At 44.4% G+C, this 21,585-nt stretch overlaps 1 protein-coding gene across 1 annotated transcript in view; it reads right to left on the bottom strand.

Moving 5' to 3' along the window:
* adamts17 (ADAM metallopeptidase with thrombospondin type 1 motif, 17) overlaps nucleotides 1–21,585 on the bottom strand; it is an 82,544-nt gene that overhangs the window by 7,157 nt on the left and 53,802 nt on the right. The window contains exons 15-20 of the mRNA XM_036544366.1: nucleotides 21,381–21,501; nucleotides 11,990–12,147; nucleotides 9,229–9,388; nucleotides 4,317–4,452; nucleotides 1,874–2,078; nucleotides 1,168–1,320 (exon numbers count right to left, since the gene is read on the bottom strand). Of these exons, the coding sequence (XP_036400259.1) occupies nucleotides 1,168–1,320; nucleotides 1,874–2,078; nucleotides 4,317–4,452; nucleotides 9,229–9,388; nucleotides 11,990–12,147; nucleotides 21,381–21,501 (933 nt within the window). The remainder of the gene's footprint in view (nucleotides 1–1,167; nucleotides 1,321–1,873; nucleotides 2,079–4,316; nucleotides 4,453–9,228; nucleotides 9,389–11,989; nucleotides 12,148–21,380; nucleotides 21,502–21,585) is intronic.

The following is a 21,585-nucleotide window of genomic DNA, read 5'->3' as shown; positions in this document are numbered from 1 at the left end:
TCATCAGTCTGTCCATTTTAAAGCCCAGACAGCGCAGCGTTAGAATAAATAAGACCTTGGGACAGGTGGGACTAGGAGCCAGCTGTGGGAGGCGCGAGATAGTTTCTTGCTAGAGGAGCTGGCACACTCAGTTATCCTATCAGACAGGTGCCGCGGAGCTATTTGTCAATACGCTGACATCAGAAACGGCTCCATCTTGGCACCCTCAGCAGCAGAGGATTGTGGGAGAATAAATCACGCAGAAAGAAACATCTGGGTAGGTGGATTTTTTTTCTTTACATAACCCTGGGTGTTGTTCCTAAAAAAAACCAAGATTAATGAAAGAAAGGAAAAAAAAATATTCTATAACACTTTCACAATGACAACTGATGTGATAAGAAAACTGCTTGCGGGAGTCACGCCAAGACAGTAACAGCTCTGCTTTTGCAATAACCGGGCCTCTTCAAGACTGTTATATCATCTGAACACTTTTACATTGCAGTTAAAGTGCCAGCGTCAGTTATGGTGAAACATGTAGCTCAGCCCCATCACTCCTTCCTTGGCCAGGCTGTGACACAACCTGCCTGTCAAAACACAATGACTGCAGATTTTGCCTTCGGTCGGGTCATCCAAAGGGAATTAGCAGGTGAAACGCTAATGTTAATAAATCTCTTGCTCTCGAATTTGGCTAATTGGACTGGAAGCCATGCCGTAATTTAGACACTCCTAATGTTTAACTGTCTGTCACTTGGTGTACAGTGCAGTGTAGTGCATTATGGTGCATTTGTTTTTGTGTGTTGATGTATATTGCTGTGTGTCTATATGGTCCATAACATTAGTGTGTTTGTGTGTATGTGTGTATGTATGTGTGTGTATGCCTGGGTTGATGTATTGGGATGCGTGGGTGTATGTGTGCATGTGGGGTGAAATATGTGCTGGGGTGTGTGTGTGTGTGTGTGTGTGTGTGTGTATTAGTGTGTGTGCGTTTGTGGGGCACTGGAGTATGTGTGTATGTGTTTAGACCAGTGTATTAGGTGTATTGGAGTGTGTGTATGTGTGTAGTGCAGTGTACTGCTGTGTTGGAGTGTACGTGTATATGTACAGCATAGTGAATTTATGTACTGGAGTGAGTATGCATGTGTGCAGCCCGGTGATTTCACGCATTGGAGCGCTTGTTGTGTACTGCACCTTTGACCAGTCCCCCGTCTTCCACTCATAGCATTTGGAGTGATCCTCACAGGCCTCCTCCTCACTGGGGCGGGAGGCGGGGTCACACTGGCCCTGGGGGTTGGTGCAGGTGACGGAGCGTCTCCGGGTGCCCCGCCCACAGTCCGATGAGCACTGAGGGCAGAGAGAGGAGAGCGTTACTCATTAAAGCAGCCCCCTGCAGGGACAGCTTAACACGGAGCTCACCTCTCCAGCAGGATTTCTCCTAAACAGAATGGATTAAACAAGAGATGAGAGATGGAAAGATAGAGGGATGGAGACGGAGAGGCGGAGAGAGAGGGTGAGCGAAAGAAAGAAAGCTTCAGTATCTCAATTAAGACACTGCCACACTGCCCTCCACAGGGAGAGAGATGACACTACCTTTAACACATGCCATATGCTTGCTTCTATACATATTATAATTTTTCACATAAAACTGATGTACTGAATGAAATGACAGCCCAGTAGTAGAGCCTCTTAATAGCAAACCTAGATAATGTTAAATGCCTGAATGTTGTACAAAATGTACAAAAAATGAGGTAAGTTTTTACTATCAGGCTGAACTCACACTTGGCCATAGCCAGAGTAGGTCATTGCCAATGTGACTAGAGATCTGATCAGATCCACAGTTGCAGTTAACCCAGACAGTGCGATGGGTGTGTCTGTGATGCGGGGAGGCGGGGCAGACCTTGGACCACTCCGAGGCCTCCCAGACGGTGAGGCAGCCGCGCCCCTCGCAGCCCTGGATGGGGGCGGGCTTGGGCCCCAGGCAGTAGAGGTCCCGGGTGTTGATGTAGGAGCCGTTCTGCAGCTGGTACACGCACGTCACCTCCCGCATCTGCAGGCCTTTCCCGCAGGTGACCGAGCAGGGTCCCCACTCGCCTGTCACCCACCTGACAGCACAAGACAGCCCTCGGTAAACCCACAGCGGACCGACATCACCGGGTCGACAGGGAGGCATGACTCGGGATTCAATATGTTTACCAAAGCCAAAATTCCCTTGTATCCTCAATCACCAAGATTACTGCTAATTCTTTTCTATGAGCTTATATAAAGCATACATACAGTACCAGTCAAAAGTTTGGACACATCTGGCTAAGATAATGGGAAACATGCATTCAAAGATATTTTTATCTAAAGAATCTAAATAGAATCTAAAATATAAGATATTTGAAGAATCTAAAATATAAGATAGTTTTAATTTCTTTAACACTTTTTGGTCACTGCATATTTCCATTGGTGTTTTTCATCATGTATTCAATAAACTTCAGTCTTATGGAGTGCGAATGAGACAGTAATACAGAGTCAAATTTTCTTGTCTGCAGAATTTCAGCATCCCAACGACCTATCTGAACATCAGCATGTTATAAATAATGTGTGGTTCCCTGCAAAAATAATACACAAATGACTCCAACAGAAACCATTTTAGTCATAACGGAATATACAATCACTGCATCTGTACTCTGTACTTCTCTGGAATATCCTCTTAAATAATGCCAACAAGTTCATCAGTAAAACATCTGCGTCTGTTGGGCTGTTATAAAGTTCTCATAAACCCCAATCAGTTCAACACCCAAAGACTGTGAATACCAAGTCTCACTTGAAGTCAGAGAGTCGCTTTTAAGTCTGACACAAAAAAAGTTTCGGAGCCACATTTCTGGTTTGCAGTCGCTGCTTCCTCTGTGTTACTTCTCTTCATTAAAAATCGCTTCAAAGCGCCTTCGAAGGAACTCCGCAAATCTAAAACACAGCAGTGACTCCTCAGAGCAGACCATGAAAGCGTCAGCCTCTCTGTGAAAGGCAACATAAATGAAAGCAAGACAGGAAGTCCTATACGGGCTCCTTATTAGGCCCGCCTCCATCTCTGCCTATAGAGGGCAGCAGAGAGGCCAGCACCCATTGTAGATGTATGAGATGCACACAACCAAAAATCAAGACATGACAGCATGAATCACTCAATCTTGCCCTACAGCTCCTACAAGTGTTACCTGTTATATCTGTGCTCCCTGCAGCAAAATGATGTGCTGTACTACACACACGCGCGAAGAAAAGCTGACGGATGAGAGGATGATGAATACTCTGGACAAGCTGACTCCCTCCGTTTCTATCCAAACCTCAAAGCGACTGCTGCAACGCATTAAAGCTTCAGATAAGCCTTTTATACTTCCTCTTCCTCCGCTCCCAAAGCCAGGAAGACGTCCCATCTCACACAGCTGGAGTGAGCCCGCGCACTGCGAACAACCAAGAATTAAAGCCCTGAAATAACATAGGACCCTGTAAGTGAAAACATGAGGTGGGGGACTTGACATGCAGTGATGAACTGCAGATGAACACCCGAAACAATTAGAAAGAAATTAATTGGGGTTTGGAGGGAGGGCTGGTGGCGGAGTGGAGGGGGAGCGGCGGCATGGGGTTTTTGCCAAAAAGCGTAAATCGTGTTGAACTAGCAGTTGGGCGAATGACAATGTCAGGACTTTGCTCTTTACCCAAGGCCGAGCCCCTCATCTTAAATTGAACCCATCTTAGAGCTAGCCCCCAGTCTCTTTGAAATAGAAGTACGTGAGATCACTCTCCTGCTTTAATTACATGAAAAGGAAAGCACTGGGATGGTGCTGGGCGCATGTTCCTCTAATGTAAAATGCATGGCAGACATCAGAGCATGCTTCCAGGGTTTGGTGGAGGGGTCATGGATGAGGGCACTGAGTAATAACCCTCCCAATGTTCGTTCTCAAGATGAGTGTATGTTCTTAAAAAAACACCAATGAAAAACACTGCCCGTGATAACAGACAAGCTAAGAATCCTTTCTAATCTCCTCCAGTGCTTACAATGGCATTTTCCCAGCTTACAAGATAATTGGACTTATGAATGATTTTTCAGCATTGCTTTTGTTACACGAGGTTGATCGATACAACGCCGAGGTGTGCCCTTTCGTTCTGTCCTCGCGCGTCGGCAGAGGTGTGTAATTTGGAACAGCAATACTCTTCCACGCGGACGCACGCACCCCGTGGTTCATTGATCACGGTGCACGTTCGCCGTGTCACCCGCACTTACAGAGACTGATAACAGAGAACAGGGAGGCCGCCGGTGCTCCGTTAGTGTCCGAACGCCGCCTTCTCCCGAGGGCTCTTACCGTGATTGGCATGGGTGGGAGTTGCAGCGCCTGACTTGCGGCGCGGGCCGATTCTCCGCATGGCAGTGGCTGTCGTTCACCAGGGTCATGGTCTTGTTGACGATCTTCATACAGGAAACGATGGTCCTTCTCTCCCCTAAAAAAATAAGCAAGCGCACACAAACGCTGCCAGTTACGCTGGTTCAATGTGTTTGTATGTTTTTCCTCCTTCAGCTTCTCCATAAACACCACTGAGCCGAGACGCTTATGAAATCTGACCATCTCGCCATTAAAATTCTCCACAGCAGAGAGGGCAAGGGACCTCGAGCCAAGTGACATCATCAATGAGGATTATTTCAGGCTGCCCCACTATGCTACACAAAGCTTTGCTCAACTCCCCCCGTTACGATATTCACCTCAGGGCAGATGCACCAAGTCTCAACAGCTTGAAATTGCATTGAGCAGTTTCTCACCCCTCAGCATTTCAAATTTGCCATTAATTAAGTGGCCCTAAAGCTCTTTCCTGAGATTACAAAGCAATCCCCCAAGTAGCAACAAAGGTACAGCACGCACACAGTCACCCAAGAGCACACTGAGCCGAAAATAGCCCGCCAGCCCTGACAGACTGCTGTCTAGCATCACCTCCTACTAAAACGCATCACAGCCATCTGTAATTGGCAGGCAATTACCAAATGAAACACAGTTAATGAGCAATAATGACTTCAAAGGCATCAATTATTTTTAGTCGCTAGCTGGACTCTACCGAATTAACTGGGGGCTAAGCACTGACCCTTGGGCGTGACATTAAACAAGCTTGGAAACAGGACTTAAATTTACCTTAGCTGACAAATCCGTGCCAGTGTATGAGCCCGGAAGGTTTCTTCGGGCTGCACAATTGCTATTATGACCATTTTATGAGCCGATTTATAAGCGTTTGAAATAAGATTCCAATGACGTTATAACACACAGAGAGAAAGCAGATAGGCCATCTCATACTGTATGAGAGGAAATATATATGACAACCTCTTGCAATTTTTCACATGTTTCTCTTTAACACTGAGAACTGAGCCTGAGGCCAGTCTGAACAATACTTACTGTTCTACCTGCTCACAATGAACCCTTGCCTTTCCTCAGTTTATTTGCTTGCTTCCTTCTTAACATAACACGGCACATAAACAGACATGTTATTGACTAATACGGTCTTGGAAACAAAAACTGCAAGTCAGTGGAGGTTTGGTTTTTGTTTGCCTCCAGACAGACATTCCCAGATAGGTTCTGAGATGGGATTTTGGCGGGCTGGGCGCCCCCAAAGGATAGTGTCAACACCACACCAACCTTCAGGGTCCAAGATCAATACAAGTACTTTTTGTACTTGACTTTCCTTGTTGAAAAAATATTGAGAAATATGCCATTTATTATGTAGTTATATTGGCCCACAAAGGCTGTTTTGAAGAAAGATCAAAACCAGCTTTTGGTCGTCACAGGTTTTTACATCACGTAGCTGATGAATAATGGTTATCCTGATTTCAGCGCTGTAGCTGTGGGTGGGGGCGGTGTAGGGGGGAGAGGCCACTCTTGCTTTACTGTAACACTATAGGCCGTGGAAAAGGGGAAGCAGGCCTGCCGAAAAAAAAAGGAGGATTACCCGAAGCGCTTGGAGGAAACGCATGGAACAGGGCCTTAGAAACATGAGCCCCATCTCCTCCACCCACTCCCCCTGTGCCCCGTGCAGGTGGACGCAATTCATTTAAGCGAAAAGAAAGAGGACCGCTCCGTGCGGTTTTAGCCTGTAAGTCAGCACACAGGCGTGGAGGGGCTGTGAATTACAGTAACCAAGGAGACGCGGAGAGGCTTGCGCCAGAGCTGTAGCGAAACACCTGCCTCTTTTCAGGGGCTCGGCTGTTCTGTACATTTTGTCCTTATTTTGGAGGCTGGGCCCGTCTACATAAACCCAACGCCAGCCCATGCTTTCTTCCTCTTTCTTTGGCTTTACATAAACTCAAGGGGTTTTGCACTTGGTTCCCGCACCCCATGGCTCACGCTGCCTCAGAACAATGCCTCAGCTGTCTTCGGAAATATTATCGATACCATACCTTTCAGTTATTCAGCATCTTTTTCTAATTGGAGGTTGAGGTGAATATGTTTTCTGGCAACTCCAGGTTTTTGAAAATGAACAAGAGAGTGTTTCTGTGGACGTGTGCCAAGCGCACATCAATTTAATGGCCTTCACAAAGCTGGTGCGTTCAGCCAAAGCCTGTATTTTTTTTTTTCAAAGAACCACCTTAGGTGCCTTTTAAGACGCAAAACATCTGACACAACTAGCCTTTTATCGCGTGTTCATCTCAGACACCACCCCGGCTGCTTGGGAGAAACTTCCACAGCAACAGTGGAAAAGAGCAGCTTTTCTTCAGGGCCTGCCACGTCGCAGTATAGCTAGGCACCAGCCGGCTGATTGTGTTGACCACAAAAACCCTTTTCGACAAATTAGCCAGCTGCGTAACAAGCAGGCACTGCTGTTAGCTAACCTCGGCCGATTCCGAATTTTCCAGATGACAAATGCAGCCGGGCACCAGGCGAGGCTGCTTGCCTTCAACACAGACTTACTTAACACAGCTCAAATCATTTCCCAAACTCGCAGAGCGCACAGACAGACAGACATGTTCCAGACCCGCAAACAGAACCGCTAAAAGCAGTGACATTTATGTATGATATCCACGCAGACAGGGCGAAACATAATTAATAATAAGTAGTCTAATGAGGGAATGAGAATAATCTGATGATGTACCGGTGCTGCTGGGTTTGAATGCTCAGACAGAGTTCCTTGTATTAAAAGTATATTTTTGCATAGTTTAGCATTTAGTCAAAGAGCACCTCTGCCTCTTTATGTTCCTGCCAAAAAGTGACATATTGTTGCTAACAAAATTACAGCTGAAAACAAAGTTTTGCTAAAAGTTTACTCTAGGCAGTTGTACTCAGTGGTACATGCAAAAGTTAACCTGGGGCAGCAGGCTAATATCAATGAAGCATTCATAAGAGAATGCTAAAGTGGCGCAACGTTTCAAAGGCCGTGTTGTTGGGCTGCTGCGCGGCCTGCCGGGGCCTCAGTGACATGTGAGCAGGAATGGAGGGGAGCTGGCCCTGGCGGTGGCAGTCGGTTCACCTGGCCCCTCTGGTTTCAGGAAGGTTTAACGGGCGGCGTTGGAGCTGATATTGCCCTGGTCCGCCGCCAGCCCCGGATTAGCGGAGCTGCATGTGGCACGGTCGAGATTAGAGCCCTGCTTCAAACGCGCAGCGCTGGAGGAGGGCGGAGGCCCGAACGCGACCCCGCGAACCACCCCCCAGCTCCCCACTCACTACCTACCCAAACCATGCCCCCCCAATGCACCCCCCCCCTTTCGTTTAAAGATCTGAAAATTATGTTCTGGGACAGCCTGGCATCCACATCAATATCAGTCCAAAGAAGCAAGGTATGATAAAAAAAGTAACAGCTTAAACAGAAGATTTGGCGGCAAAATCATCTTGATTTCCCTGCCACAGCGTGCAAGCATGGGACCCCAAATCTGACCTCCAGTGATGCGCACAGAGGCCAGCTGAACGTCATTCCCATCTCACTGTGTTGTGAATGAACTGCCTGTGAGAACCAGTGAGCAGAGGTTAGTTACAGTGGGAAAGCTGTTTTCACCCACTTAGAAAATCACACAACAGTGCAATGACATCATAGCCCATATTACTACCAAGCAATAAACAGTTTGGTACCACAACAGTACCCTCCAGAAATGCAGATGACACCATAGTCCTCACACTGAGCTAATTGCCTTTTTGGTGCTTGGCTCTCATAAACTGCTGCTATAATAGTGTTCTTAGGTTATTTCATAATTACTTAGCCCGGATCACCATAAAATATTAATCTCTGAATGAATAAATGAGTAAAGCTGGCCTGTTTTGAAGTCTACCCACTGGAAAAATGAGAGCTCACACAACCTCCAGAGAATTAAAGCCATTTAAAGAGTCTATGTGCCGTTTAATCAGTTAAAAGTTTCCTCTAGATATGAAGATAATTTCACAGGAATCCTCTGCTGTTTTAGACTGATATCATTCATTTAATATAATCCATTCTTAATCTTTCACAGACTATAGCCCCATCAAACAATTACTCCCCATGTCTGAGAAATGCACTTTGAAGGCGCTGTCCTCACATTAAACTTGAAGAACGAGCTGTGAGCCAAGTCACACCCCTGGAACCTCTTAGACAAAAACCCAACATCCTGCCAAAGCTCCATCCGCAGACATCAAATCCTACTTCAAATCAACAGCAGCCTGATTCAATTAGACTGTAACGAGACTTCAGGAAAAAAAAAAAGAACAGGCAAACCTCTGTTTTTCAGATCAACTTTTCATTAGCCATCTCGCTGCACTAAGACTGAAGGAGAAAACGAAGCCGGTGCATCAAGGACATCTGTTCAGGACCAGTACGGATGCCAAAAGCAGCCAGCAGCTTGCGCGGACCAATTCCTGGCCTTGCCATTATCGTCCATCTAAGAGAGCTTGACTGTGGTCTCCGGGTTTCCTAAAAAGCTACTCTGGCCTGACACAGCAATCCACACCAACAGTAAAGGAGGAGATGGTCATACCACAAAACACGCTGAAGAGAAAACTACCCACAATCGACATGGGGGCAGCAGTGTCGCATAGCGGTTAAGCAGCAGGACTCGTAACCGAAAGGTTGCCAGTTTGAGTCACCACGGCGGAACTGCTGCTGTACCCTTGGCCAAGGTACTTAACCCACAATTGCCTTAGTGAATATCCAGCTGTATAAATGGATAACATTGTAAAAACCTGTAATTGATGTAAGTCGCTCTGGATAAGAGCATCTGCTAAATGCCAATAAGGTAATGTAATAATGACATAGATGCATGCTTCACAGCTGACCCACCTCCTCCACACTGGACACTGCACTCCCCCCAGCTGCTGTGGGTCCAGATGTAGAGGTGCGGTGGCTCCTTCTGCGGGTCGCTCTCATTCTCCAGCGACCGGTTGAGGGAGATGGTGTATTCATAATGGATGCCGTAGGTCTGGTCATGGAACAGCAGCACCTGGGTGGGAGACGGAGAAGGGGGACACAGACATAAACAGTGGGACATTATTTCGCGACTCAAATTCACGACATACTACAGCAGGGGAGAATCCGTCCAGGCCACGTTAGAGGTCGCGACTCTTTAACTGGGCTTTTTAAGAGCGGCCTTTAAAGGCGACCTTTTGAGGTCAGAAAGGAATCTGCCGTGACACTTGGGTCACTGATGTACAGACTCGTTTTTTGACGTCAGAGCACAAAAACAAGCACTGCAACTCTATACACCTGAGAGGAATACACAGAGGTCACGCAGCCCGGAATGCCCCTGCAGGACACTGAAAGTGTTGAAAGAATCACGCTAGTAAACAGGACGGACATGGATGATGGAGAACCACCCTGCCGAATCGGCACGGAGGTTCGCCAGCTTTAACCGAGCCATGGGAAAAAAAAAAATCCTATTGGTTGGTGGAAAAAAATATTCTCTGTTTAATCTTGTTCAGTCTTTGTTTAATCCTTTGACAGGTCACATGGGGGACAGGAACGTCTGCGGCCACTGAGATCGTGGATTTTGGATTACTGAGATAGATGTTCAGAGTAATAGGTTCTTACAGTCAACACTTCCAAACTCTGGGTCAGGAGCATTTTTTGTGGGAACAAATAAACAAACCCTTCAGTACATGCAAACAATCAATCAACCGCACTATACACAAGCACCATCCATTTCCCAAGAAAAATACAACAAACTAACACAAACATATGACAAGCACAACCTGCTATGCACAGCTTGGTAAGCTTTTTGGCATGGGAAGCAGTTACATTTCAGGGTGTCTCACATTAACATGAAAGCAGACAGCTCATTCATCGGTAGCACTTTACTTCACAGCTCTGAAAGCACTTACCACTGTTACCAGTGTAATTGTTACTTAGCTCTTTGCTTCTCTGTAATAGCCCACACACTCTAGAGGAAATTCAGGTTATCACAAGTAAACACTGCAGTCTAACCACATATTTGCAACATCACAACCCCTCTCTTTGCACCGTAAAGTGCAACCCATTCATTCACAGGGACAAGTTCCAGTGAACTGACTGGATAATGCCCTTAAAAGCACTAATAACTCAACCTCCATTTCCTAGAACTGAAACATTTTCGAGACCTGTTTCTGTAGTGATGGGAGAGAGAGGCTTCATGAACCCCATAATGGATGGAGCTACCACATACTGTCAATCACTGACTTGTTTGAACCAATCAAGACTTCTATCCTATCCACAGTGAAAAACTATGATTGCTTTGACTAAGTGAAAATAATACACAGATAACACACGTCACATGATCCACCCACTCCAGAGTGGTCTACCCTCTGGGATCACATTGTTTCACTATCCAATAAGACAGGTGGCCATTTTTTTCCTCATACCACCCAATTCATAACCTTGCCACACAATGTGTCCTGTTATTCTGAAGATGTTTCAATCAAAGGACACAAGCTCAGATTCGCAGTCATGGTCATCAATGCAATACAAGACCAGTCTGAGTATAACAGTGACAGGATTTTGTTGCAAAGATATGAGAATTAACCTAGAGCATTCATTCAAGGTCAGGAGCGAACGTCACGCATTCTGCGGGTGCCTACGGGCTTGTGGGTAATTTAGTCTGATGTTACGGAAGGATGAAAACACTTCAGCTGTTTGAAGTCAAGTGACTTTTATCCAAAGAGTTTGCCGGAGTCTAACGGAGAGCTCCATTCAATCCGTAATTAGGTTAATTGTGTTCCCTTTCAATAGCCTGAATCTAATCTGGGTTTAATGCACATTTTATTCAGCAATCTTCCAAGCTGCGGGGGGCTCTGCTGATTGAATCTTGCGTGCCTCACAAAGTCCAGCAACAAACAAGCGCGCATTGTCTTTCAGTCACAACAAGGAGGCCCTCCTTTCACCTCTGTGCCTTAGCAACACTCAGGTTCCTGAAGTTGCTTTCGATCACAACCCACACATGCACAACAAGTACACGCATGCAAATGCAATGTCACAGACTACACATTTACAGTGAAAAAACAAGATGAGAAAGTTTTTTTTTTTTATTTTACAAAATTAGGAGCCTCGATTTGTACCAGAGACCATTTCAAACACCAATGAGGTTGGTCAAATAAAAGCCATATTCCGGGTAGCCTATGAATTATTGGTGTGAACGTTTAAATATAATAACAGATTGTGAAGTATTCATTTTCACTTAACTGGATCAGAAGTAGCCCGTTCCGAGTCAAGTTCCAAGACTGAACTGAACTCGTAAAACTTAAACTATCCAATTTAGAAATTAATTACAGAACCTTCGCCGTGAAGTAATAGATTCCTTGAGATTACCATTGCACGGTATGGCAAATGAATCTGTAAAACTTTTAAGTATCAAATGCTGCATGTTCTACGCGGTCCCTTTCAAATCGTACAACCTTACGCGAAACCGCATACGTGTTAAGGTGTGTTTGTTAAATGTTCTTGCTGTTTTAATGGCACGCTTTAAAGGCCTCCAGAGTTCACGACACTGTAAGGGAAATAAACTTGTTAAGGTCTAGCTCTGGTTTGAAAGAAAGCCTTCCCGTGGGACAGACGCCAAGGGTAATGTCTTTACCATCAGGTGCAAGGGTGTTTTAGTGGGTCCCTTGGCGGACATTTTTTCCCAGAGTCCCCTCCTAACGTAGCGGACCGTGGTGCCAGCCAGCTGGAATTCCCCGGGAAGTTCGATCTTCCAGTCGTTGTTGATGGATCTTTTGCTGGAGTCTTTCAGAGCTGAAACACGGGGTCGAAAACAGGAAGCGTGACAGCAAATCAAAAACCAAGCATTAATGGGTGTCTAATAGCACCCATTTATTTCTGTGTACCTTATTTTTCATTTTAAAAGACTTTAGTAATGACAAGAAGTATTCATAATAATGAATAATATGTGAGTATTAACGATAATGTAAAAAGGTCAGCATCCCCTGTCTTTCTGAGTCTGCACTGCATTTTTCTGCTTATTATCATAGGCCTCTTTGGGGAGAGAACAGTAAGATGAAAGAGGTTTCTGCAAACAAAATGATATCCAAACAAGACCTTTCATCTGAATGGCTGGGAACAAATGAACAAATAAGAGATGCGGGTGAGGACTCAAAACCGATGGATTAAAGCAAGCTGGATTTCAAGGCATGAAATGGGACAGTTGCTTCATTACACCTCTGCAAACAGTGGAAGGTATACAGGGTCGAACGGAGAATGATGTCTTGGTGGAAATGCTGAGGGTATCAGATGTGTGAGCACTACAACAGGCTGTTTTTCAGAGCACGTCACCACAGGACACTGCTTACAGGACCACAGGAAATGCATGCGATGTAATGCGGGCCCTTGCCACCTGCAGCTCTGCCGACCACATATGCGACTTTACATGATTAATGGTTTGTGTAGAGTTTCACGTACTGCGGTCTCCCCTGACTCAATTATCCATGATTCAACATGCATTTAATCGCAATGTGTACAATGTGTGCAATCTGTGCAGTTCTGTACTTTCAAATTGTGTTGTCTTCAAAGTTTCTATATCATTCAATTATGCATGTTTTTGGATGTTTAGTATTGCTATTTTTAACCTTGACAAGTATATTATAGGAATTTAAGGTTGCCTATCAAAGATCACTCCCTAAATGCATATCCAGTGCTTAACAGGTTTACAGACATTGTACCCAAAGGACACAATGGAATGGCACATTTCTCTCACTAACACCCTGAAAAATGCAGTACCAGTTTGTGCAACACTGGCGGAAGTTCTCTCTGTGTTGACCAAACGGAAGCATCACAGAGATTTTCTTCATTGCCCAAGACTCCTGAACATTTTGTAACACAGCCAGAAATAGACTTCACCAAATGTACACTGTTAACCCACTTCTCCTAGATCCTTCCTTTGTCTGACTGGGCGTGCAGCCCAAACACACTAAAGCCCCGATGTCTGTGAATTTTTTGCAGGTTTTTCAGGTCTAATGCCTGTTGCAGGCTACAGAGGACACTAAGGAAGTGCAATGCTGCTGTAAGCACCAGTAGGATGTGAGATGTCATGTTATGTAAGGGCTTAAAAGCCAAGCAACTTTTAATATGTTTATGTTTTTGCTCGGATCTTCTAGAAAATTTTGGTTTGGGTCACAAACAACCATTTTTTGTTAAGCAGATGTGCAAAAAACATAATTGCGTGAGCCTAGAGTTATCATCACAGCATTTAAAGACATTCCCAACACTATGTATGCTGTAGCTCAGATTCGTATCTCTGGAAACATAGGAGCAGTAGTCACAGAGACAAGACTGACCTTGAATGAAGCCTTCAAAAGCTCCAGCATGTCTTTCATACACTGCATTATAAACCTACAGGCATGTGGTAAGCCCCGTATATGTGTATCTGCAAATGTTACAAAAGAGGTGTGAAAAGGTACTGAAAATAAATGGAATAACGGCAATATACATAACATGTATGCATGAAGGTTAGGCCCCCTGTATACTACCATCTCCTTTAAAAACACAAAGATGGTTTCACTCTGGGAAACAGAAACTGGATTTTGATGCCATTAAACAACCAAAGTAGCAACCTAGTTTCAGCAACTACTTACATCAACTAGTAGTTAGTTAATAAAGATAACTGACCAAGATCTCTAAAAACAAGAACAAAAAACAATTTCTTACAAAACATTACAATTTTTCCAGTTAAAATGAATGAAGAATGCTATGTAATTAAGCTAAATAGTTACTTAAGTTTTCTACTGTGCTATTGGTAAGACAAAATTGCTGTTAGAATGAGCTAAAAATACTGAAATCTAACTATATCAAAAAATACACCCAAATGCACATCTAGCGCGCTACAGAATGGAGACAGTTTAGTTCATTATCTATGAAATCTGATCAATGCATGTTTTTAAATTCCAGATAATATAATTCATTTTAACTTCTTAGTGACATTAATAAGGGCACTTATGTCACTTAAAAGATTCAGCTATTGTATTCACTAATAAATGGTTTCAAAATATTATAAGTAGTGTATTACATCACACAATTACACTCTCTGCAAATTCAGTATGAGTATATATAAAGTATGAACACCGCTAATGTCCAAAATTCTCATATAAACTCACATTAATCTACACATAACAGTTTAGCCTTCATCAACAGTAGGAAAATCCTGCCAGAATCAATGTTTTTGATATAGCCATAATGGTTTGTTTACCTAACTGCCTGTTCTTCTGCCTGTTCTTCTGTGTTAATCAGATGAATGACAATGTTTTCTATTGTAAATGAGTTCTTGATCTGGGCTTTTGACAGTGAAGGGCAAGGAGTCCAATTCTCTGTTGTTTTGTGTTTTTTCTCTTCCTTTTAAAGCCTATTGTTTAGAAAGAATATCATTTGGTTGGTTACTATCAATGTAAAATGGAGAAAAATTTGAGGCAATGTACAGTACAAAAGGAAGCAGTGTTTTTGTCCACTTTGAAGAACAGATGTTCTCATCTCAAAGGAGGGGGTTTGCTTTTATGTTCTTTCCAACAGCTATGTGGATTCCAAGTTCTGTTAGTCCTTTCATTACCGGGCTACAACTGGAATGAGCCAGAGACATGTTTACACATTAGAGTACATTAAAGTGCTTTGTGTGCCTTGCTCCTCCTTAGGCAGCTATCTTTGTTAACCATCTCTGTAAATGATCATCCGAGAACATCTCTGCAACACGATGACAAATGCGCAAAATGCTAATGAAGCTACCGTGTTTACACTTTCGGAAATGATTTAACACCCAAAATGACCATAATAATAGAGTGAACTCAGTGAACTCAGTGAATAGAGTGAATTCATTCATAAAAAAGCCTTTTTCATTCATTTTTTTTCATTTGTTATTGTTCCCTCTAACTTGCTGGACTATTCACAAGGAGACCTTTTTGTTTGTTCTGAAGTTACATATAATAATCTTTGTGTAAAACCACATATTCCATTGCAACCAAAATAATTAGGGTATATTTACAAAGCATTAAGTGCATAACAGTGCATTATGAATATATTCTCTAACAGTGGCTTGGAGCCTGTCAATAAAGCTGACTCAGGACCCAGCCTTAATACGCAGGGATATGAATTCCCCAAGCCGTGAAATTGGTACCTATGAAATTGAACAATTACACATAAATGAATGAGGGTAAAGCCATGTAAAGCCATTTTTCTCTCTTGAAAATGTGACATTCCAGCAACTTTGTATCAAATTTGCACTTCAGTAATACAAAGTAATTGACAATGTTATGACAGTGACACAACATTAAACTCGGTAAAGGAAAGGTCTTTTTTCAACCCCATGGCAAGCTGCTCTTGAACATTCACATTATATTGTGATTTCACAGTGCAGCCAACTTTAAAGAACTAAAATATTAAGGTTAAATAATCTCTGTCTAGTTAAATGTAAGTACTTAACCCGTTAAGTAATGTTATGCAAGATATCTGCTGTCTCTTCTTCACCGCATTTGTAATGGTGCTCTCAAATATTCTTCATCATTAACTGTCTATTACACAGTGGAGCAGTTCAAAGCTCAACAGCACTGCTGAGACACCTGGAAACAGCTTTGAAGGTTCCTTGGCAGAGTACCTGCAATCCCTAATAAGCCCGTAAATGTGCTGCCAGGAGCCAAGCAGATATTAAGGATCACAAACCAGCGCCCCTGGCCTTCCGATTTGCTGTGGACAGCCTGTTCTTGCGTGGTGACGGCTGGCTGAATATGACATCTGAGGAGGGACCGGCTTGTTTATCGGAGTGTAATATGAGAGAGCCCCATCGGGCTCAGCGCCGGTACACATCTGACTTATCTCCTCTGGCAGGGCCTCGACTCACCGACGGCCGCAGCGAGGGACGCTGAAGAGGAACGAGTGAGGAATTACCCAGAAAGCTGTGCGACGGCTTGTCCTCCACCACCTTGATTCTCCGCGCGCCGGCCGGGATGACGGCGGCCTCGATGTAACCTGCGTCAACAGAGAACCACACTTGTGAAGGGTGGGGGTGTGTGTGTGTGTGTTACGATGACTCATCGGGGGTCTTTGCTGAGATGGGCTAAGGGCGGGACGGGTTGGGGTGGGAAGGAGACAGGGGTGACCAGAGCTGCTCTCCTGCACTTTGAACTCCATTTTTTTTTCTACATTATTGCTGCTAACTTGGATAGGACTCTGTTGAGAGTGCCTATCTGGACTTGGAGTCTTTTCCCAGGGCCAGGTCCATCATTCATTTCTTGGCAGTCATCATCGGCAGAAACTGGCCTCTGTAAGCGGCTGCCAAGAAGGGGAAAATGAAAACATTCTACTGGTTGCTGGAGGTGATGATTCGCCTCCGCGTCGTTCCCGGTTCAGGCTGCGTGCACGGCGTCCATGTCACACCGGTGTTCTGCCATTTTTTGCGTCCTTATCAGATTTTGCTATCGGCCGCAGGAATTTATAGCGTACTCTATAAACTATTGCTACCTTGTCAAAAATGCTACCGGAAGGCAGCAACTTTCAGATTATTTTGACATATTATAGAAACAGTAATGTTAGCGATAGGAAGCACATTTTGATAAGTCACACGTTAGTAAAGTCAGTGTAAGATAACTAAATTGTGGAAAAGTAATTGTATTTGCCCATTTGCAAATCCCACACTAAAAAAGAGAAGGCTTGGTAACGATCGGTAGGAGTATTTCATAACTTTGATCTGATTTTTTGTCCTACCTTGTTGAAATGTCCTATCTGCAGCCATCGATCTTTGCTACCCTAACTTGAAATACTACCGCAGGTAGCCTACCCTAGGTTGCCTACCATTTTTAGACAACAAATGGATCCTGTCAGAAAATGCTACCAACATGATATTTTAAATATGATAAGTATAATATCTAAAATGACAAAAATAGTCTAAAATGACCTTAGAAGAAAATTATACCATCATAAAACGACTGGTAGCATATTTAGAGAGTGTAGACACTCATCAGAAAATGCAACCAGTGTTTTAGCTATAATGAACTGTGACATATAGCGCTGAAAACATTATGCATAACTTGATGACCTCATTCGCTTTGATCTAGCATTGCAGTAACATAGGAAATATTAAATCAAACAAATTACCTCTAGCTAACAGCCTGATACCATGATAAAACAGACATTTCTAAAGACCTTCTCTACCGTCAGAAGAAGCAAAAAATTATGGGCGGGCATTTGGTACTGTCAGCTGTACCGTATTTCCATGCCTACGCATGCGCACTACCTGCTGGTTGCACATTCTGAAGGGTAGCAAAAAATGACAGGACACCGGTTCATTCACTGGTTTTATTATTCTGCGCTTACTTTTCGTGATCTGTGATTTCAGTTGGCGTGTTGGCTGTGACATCCCAATGCCCAGTTCTACTGTACAGCTGTTAGTATTCCCTTCATAATTAACAAGCTGTACCAGAATGGAGGTTTACCTGGACCAATCGTGTGAGATGTAAAAGTTTAGACTGGAGTCATTGAGAGATATAAGCTCTGATAAGGCACAGGACACCCCCAAAGACCCCCACTGACCCCCAACCCCCGGGCCCATGCCAGTCTCAGACACAGCACCACCTAGTGGCTCAAGCAATAATGATGTAACAAAGCAGCTCTGCCATTCACCATGCTCTCAAACAGCCATGGCCGCACATTTAACTCCATGCCTTTGTCCTCCAAATCATAGTTTACGAGAAGATGATGATTCACAGTGGAACTGCTTTCATTTCTATACTCCATCACTTTTATAGTATTTCCTCATTGTGCATCCATGTTACTCCTTAAATAACTGGGAACATTCTCCCCCATGAAGACAAAGAGATTTTGATGGTATCACATTTTGCACTATTATATACCTGAAGTGCTCAGAGAGTAATCATTATCTACAAGTAGTCTGTGCCATGAAATTAGGTGTTCTTTTACCACTGTATTAAGGTATTTAGACAACTGAGCACCCTTAAACACTGGGAATTTACTAGATTTCCCAGCAGGCACCATTTCAGTGCCAGACTTGTAAAGTTCCCCTCTACATGTTTGAACAGTTTATACGTCTGCCGCTCAAAGAGACCTCAAAATGAAAGGGTGGGAGAGAAAGAGAGGGAGAATGGATGTGTTCTGGTTCAGAGAAATTTACCACTTAAATAAAAGGTCAGAGAGTATGAACGGCAAAACTCGCAAACAAAAAAAATCTGAGCAAAGTGACTCATGAAAGGGCATATGTATACAATATTTTCCATCTCAAAATGATGAGTGCATTACAATCACAAGAACAAACAAAACAAGGTTTGATATTTGTATCTATCCAAGAGCTGCTTTGTTTCTCTTTATTGCCCAGCACTACAAACACTCTCTACTTTGTTCTCACTTTGTACGCTTCAGTCCTAACAACTACCATGCTGTTACCAATGAAAAAAAAAAAAAACAAATGAGACCACATCAAAACCCATGGTTAAGAAGCACCCGTCACCATTACTACCAGGCTAGTTATGTCTCCCCCTACATCGTTAGTATGCCCCGGGCCCCTCTAATGAAAGAGATGGGATCCACTCAGAAGAATCTCTTCAGGTGAACTGGACCAGTCAGGTGGAGAAGCTGTGTAATTTCATGTTGAGCTTTGAGAGAAGCAAAGGCGAAGTCTGGTCACTGCCATAATGTCATCAGCATATACTCCCACTAACAATAAGCAACTTTCAAACAGTAAGCATTGCCAACATTGAGGCAGTGAGCAGAGCTTCTGCAATCAAAGATTTTTTTTTCTTGTGCTGAAGATAGTGCAAGTTTCTTAAGTCATCCCTTTTGAGCTGATGTGTAATGCACTCGCCCCAAGGTAGCCTCCGAGTTGCTGAGTCTGTAAGACTGGGGAGACACAAAACCCTCTCGCCTCTGCTGGGTTCTCCTGGGGGAATCAGAGGATCAGAGTTCGCCACATCTACAGATGCCAATTTATGCTGATTTATGCCTTGAATGTCTGGTGCAATAATTTACAAAATGCTGAGCACCACCCAATTAAAAATCAAGCTTATTCAAATGATAATTTCAGCAAGCCAGGGAAGCCTGGCAGACATTCAGAACTGTTAATCAAGATGGACTGCAGGTCAGCCAGCTGTTCTGATTCGCTGTACAGCTGGGACCTTGATTTCCTGACAATGTGCTAATTGCAGAAACGCTCTATGGTAGTGGTGGGAAAGCAAGGCTTTGTGAATCCCATAATGGGCGGAGCTACTGTGTGCTGTCAATCACTGACTAGTATCTACCAGTCAAAAGACTATGCTGTCTGTATCACAATGCAGCAATTGGTTTGAGCCAGTGACTCACTGACAGTACATGGCAGCTTCGCTCTCTTTGGGGTTGATGAAGTCTCTCTCTCCCACTGCTGCTCCATGGTGTTGTCTTTTAGGGCAGTGCTCCCAGGAAAACCCAGACAGGACTAGGATACTCAACTAATGGCACTGAAGTCTCCGCAAAGGGCTGGAGGCACACGTTCACAAGCGGGACGTCTTACACGAAAAACACTTGGGAACAGCCCTGGGTTTTGACATCACACACGTAGAAACCTTCTTACAATGGCTACTGGTGACTGGAGGACAGAAAATGGGTGTGAGTTGCTCATTCAGGTTAATGCAGCCACAGCTTCTGCAGTCCTGGTAACTCAAGCACACGCATCCAGACACACACACACACACACACATACTGCTGATGTATGCGCTAGCACACAAACACGTGTACACACACGCACACACAAACACACACCAGTGGGTGAAGCCGATGCGCAGAAGAGCATATCACACTGAAATTGAAGCATTTGGACGGATCTGGTCTTCGTAATCTTTTTACTCATTACAGAAATGGCTGCTTGTAAGGGAAAAACAGGCTTTTCTTTGTAGATAATTAATTTCCACTGAATGAAGCAGATTACAGGGCACCGAGACAGGTCCTGTCAGTGAATGATATTACAATCAGATCTACATTTCATGTGTGAGGCTTTGTTTGTTCTATGAATGTGGAGAAAAAAAGACTCATTATGGGGTTCAGGAAAGCCATTAAAAAGGCATAAAAGGAACTTATCTTGTGATTAATACCCAGCAGGTTGCACTTCTGGCGCCCGCACTGTTAAAATGCCAAACGTGCTTTGGACGGGAGCTTGCACTTTGCCTCGAGGGATAAAATATCGACTTAAATCCTGATGGTTTTAGGTCCGTAATGCTGCATTTAAAACTACCCGGCACAGGCTGACCCCACAGTGTTCTTAAAGATCACAGCAGCTTTCTGCTCTCTTTCTGGGTTTACTCGTGAGGGGTCACGGTAGGTCAGCTGCTCTGAGAGAGAAATGTCATTTCGCCGGACTGTAATTGCAGGGGCTTGTATTCCCAATGCGGACCTTTGCACCCTCCTCCGCCCTTCCACCTCTTTTAATCTGTCTTTTTTTTTTTGCAGGGCTGACCGTTTATTCCTCAGAGTCCCTCCATGTGGTTCATCTCTACATTTAAACCATTGCAGCCCTGTCTGGTTATTTCATTCCTGTTTATGTGCAAGTTGCTCTTATTTAGTTCTGCACTGAGCTCCGGGAGCAGCTGGCGCGGGTGACAAAAACAGCATCTGAGGCCGCCACGGTCTCGGCCACATTTATTTTTGACGGAAAACAATTAGACAGTAAATTATCGCCCCCCCACCCCACCCCCCCACACCGCTCCCAATCCGCTACACCCCTCCCCTGTTATTAGACCGCCCTTCTCTGCAGGCAAGTCAGCCAGTCTGACTGCTAAAGTGAGCAGGGGGGAGTGGGGGGGGGTGTAGAGTGACCGGCTCCACGCTCCTGTGGCATTGTGCTAGTGCCGGCGTCACGCTGTTTCCGTGGAGCTTTCTATGGCCACAGGGAAAGGCTCCCTGGGTTTCTGAGGACCTTTAAAGGGGACTCGGCGTGAGGGGACCTAAATCGGGACTGGAGCCTGCTCGTTTGGAACCCCCCCCCACCACCTCTTTTTGACGTGAGCGTGACTCACCCATTCCTTTGGTGTGATTGAAGTCTCCCTTAACTATCTTGCAGGACTTGCCATCGCCGTTGCACACGCCGCAGCGATCCTCTTTGGCCGACGAGCCGATGATGCCATCACAGCCAATTTTCTGCCACAGCGAGCAAACAGACAAACGAAGAGGAGAGTTGATAACCTCAGTATTTTCACAACGAACCAACCTCAGTTTTCATGG

This window comes from Megalops cyprinoides, chromosome 13 (assembly GCF_013368585.1).
Source record: "Megalops cyprinoides isolate fMegCyp1 chromosome 13, fMegCyp1.pri, whole genome shotgun sequence".
NCBI lineage: Eukaryota > Metazoa > Chordata > Actinopteri > Elopiformes > Megalopidae > Megalops > Megalops cyprinoides.
This window is presented reverse-complemented; position numbering and strand designations above follow the sequence as displayed.